The 2,650-nt window shown below is 57.1% G+C and overlaps 1 protein-coding gene across 1 annotated transcript in view; it reads left to right on the forward strand.

Annotated features, from left to right (window-relative positions):
• Nucleotides 1-476: 476 nt before the first annotated feature.
• MEPE (matrix extracellular phosphoglycoprotein) overlaps nt 477-2,650 on the forward strand; it is a gene marked incomplete at both ends in the record, with an annotated part of 2,437 nt that continues 263 nt past the window's right edge. Inside the window, 3 exons of the mRNA XM_010146364.1 lie at nt 477-530; nt 1,304-1,396; nt 1,507-2,566. Coding sequence (XP_010144666.1) covers nt 477-530; nt 1,304-1,396; nt 1,507-2,566 — 1,207 coding nt within the window. The remainder of the gene's footprint in view (nt 531-1,303; nt 1,397-1,506; nt 2,567-2,650) is intronic.

The following is a 2,650-nucleotide window of genomic DNA, read 5'->3' on the forward strand; positions in this document are numbered from 1 at the left end:
CATTGCCCAGTTAACACTGGGAATCACCAGCAGTTAACCAGCGCCAGGGGCCCATCGCAATCAGATCCCAGCCATAAGTTGGAGCATTGTAGGGCGAGGCATAGTGCCATGTAATAAAACTGCTCTGCAACGAAAATACTCTGCAGCAGGATCCAATAAAAGGCTATTAGCAGATCAACAACCTCCTGCTAAAAGCAGCCTGCAATGCAAGCACGCTGCAGCAGAATTTCCAGTGCTTTTCAGATCCTGGGAACGGGTGTGCAACCTTTCCTACTATTGCCGCTTTAACCCAGCACCCCAGGTAGAGCCTGTGAATTTGTTGGCTTATCAACAGAGTTTTCCCACCCTTCCCTGGACACCGTGGTGTGCCTATCATGCCGGACAGGGCGGGCAGCCAGCAACAGGCATTGGCAGCCACTCCGACGGCAGGGCAGCATTTGACGCCTCTGCTCTCGCTTGTGTTTTGCTGCCCGTAGGTGCCGCTGCCGCCGCCTGGGAGAGTTGCCGGGAACTGTGTTGGACAGCACCGGGTACGTCCCCTTCTGCCCCATCTGGACCCCCTTCAGTGCAGAGGTGCCCTGCACTGGGTGCACAGGGAGCAAAAGCTGCCTTTGGAGGTCAGCCTCAATGAGACGTGGAAAAAGAGACCATCAGTTCACTCGCATCCGAGCAGATCTCATAAAGAGCAGGGGAGGGGAAAGGCATGATATGCTCAAGCGAGGGAAGGGCTTCCTCCCATCAGATGCTCCTATGCCCCTGCCCAGCCCCAGAAGACAAATGCTTGGTGTACCTGCAGCTGAGGTTGTAAGAGTCCCAGGCCCAGCTGCTATAACGTTATTTCAAAGTGTATTGGTGTAAAATGCCTCAGTAGCAAGATTCAGGTGAGTAGTGTGGAAGAAAATGCCTGGTTTTGCCTGTTGGATGCCAGCTGCTGTCCTTCCAGATTTTTGGTTGCCATCGATAAACTGTTGTTGTCAGTCAACCACCATCCGGGTTGTTTATTAAAGCTGCAAGCTCCCTTGCAAAAAAACCCCAAGCATACACTTCCTGAAAGCAAGCAAAGGCGGAAAATGAGCCAAAGAAAAAAACCAAAACCCAGAGCCGAGGAGGACACAAGCACAGGCATCCTGCCCAGGTCCCTGCCTGCGCTGGAGGCCATGAGGTGGTGGGAGCTGCTGCCCACTCTGGGGCCCCAGCAAGTCCTGGTGGGACCCTTGCTGCAGTGCCAGGCACCGCAAGGGAAGCTCCTGCCATCACATTAAATAAGAAAATTGTGGGGTTGGGTTATTTTGTTCCCTGCCAGATACTGCTGAAAGGCTGCAACGCCAAGCATGGCTTCTACATTTTCAAATATGTCTACTCGTTTTCAACGCGGAGGAACCAGACGCAGATAAAGGTGAGGAGGCAGCCAGGCAGCACAGCAGGACCCTGGCTTGGCTGCGGCACGCCACGCAGCTGGCAGGGGCCGTGGCTGTCCCTGATCTCTCCCACGTGTGTCCTGCACAGAAGGAAGAGGCCGACAGCCAGAGCACCATCCCCATCCGCCAGCTGGACAAGGACAGCGCCCAGTCAGGGCCAACAGAAGACAGGGCAGCCCCGAAGCACGACGACGATATCAGCGCCGATGCAACGCTGCAGTACGGGCCCAGCCTCAAGCCTGAAAACCACAGCATCGTAGCCATTGGTGGGCATGGTCACAGTCCTCGCCCGGGCACCAGCACGAGAGCACGTGGTGGTGTTGGTATCACGGGCCCCACCCCAGCCAGCTCAGAGGGCAGCGGCGACCTGGATTTGGTGATTGAAGTCGATAGTGATGTTCCTGTTCTCCCCCAGGGCAGACGCGCCGGTGAGGCCATGGTGGGGAACAGGTCTGCTGACAGGAGTGAGGACAGGGACGATGGTGCCCCCAAGGGAGTTCCAGTGGAGCGACCCATGACAACCGGGAGGGAAAGGGCCCCTGCCACTGGAGGGGCTGGGGATGATAGCAGTGGTGAGGCCACCGTCCATGGCCAAGAGCAGGAGAGTGTCATGCGAGGCACAGGGATGGGTGGCAGCACTCTCGCCTCTGTCACTGAGAATATAGAGGATGTCCAAGTTGACACCACAGGTGTGGATGAATATGCTTTCATCCCTGATTCGGGCAGCGTCACCGTCACTCACGGGGAGCTGGGCAACACCAGCCTCACCCAGATCTCTCCAGACAAAGATGATGAGGTCAACATCTTCATTGGGAGGGCCAGCATCCGCGTGGGGGAGCAAGAATCCACTCAGCCCAGTGCCACTGTTGGCAGTGAGGATGACAGTATCCCCACTGCAGGAACCAGCAGCACCCTGCCCAGGCTGGGCTTCACTTCAGCACGTGGTGGTGATGATGATGATGATGATGGCATCCCTGCTCGCAGGCAGCCTGAAGGACCAGCCACCACAGCCACCCCAATCCATGGGGACAGCATCACCAGCAGCCATGGGGATGACCATCCCACAAGAGGTGATGAGGACGGTGTCACCACTACTGGTGATGGGGAAGGACTGGTGGCCCGTGGGAACAGTGATGATGAGGTGAGAAGTGAGGGGCAGAGGTTCCAGGGGAGGCCGAGCCACCTGCCTGTTACCACCATCCACCAGGGGGATGATGACGAGGCTGCTGCCA

The sequence above is a fragment of the Buceros rhinoceros genome, unplaced genomic scaffold (assembly GCF_000710305.1).
Source record: "Buceros rhinoceros silvestris isolate BGI_N320 unplaced genomic scaffold, ASM71030v1 scaffold34492, whole genome shotgun sequence".
Taxonomy (NCBI): Eukaryota; Metazoa; Chordata; class Aves; order Bucerotiformes; family Bucerotidae; genus Buceros; species Buceros rhinoceros.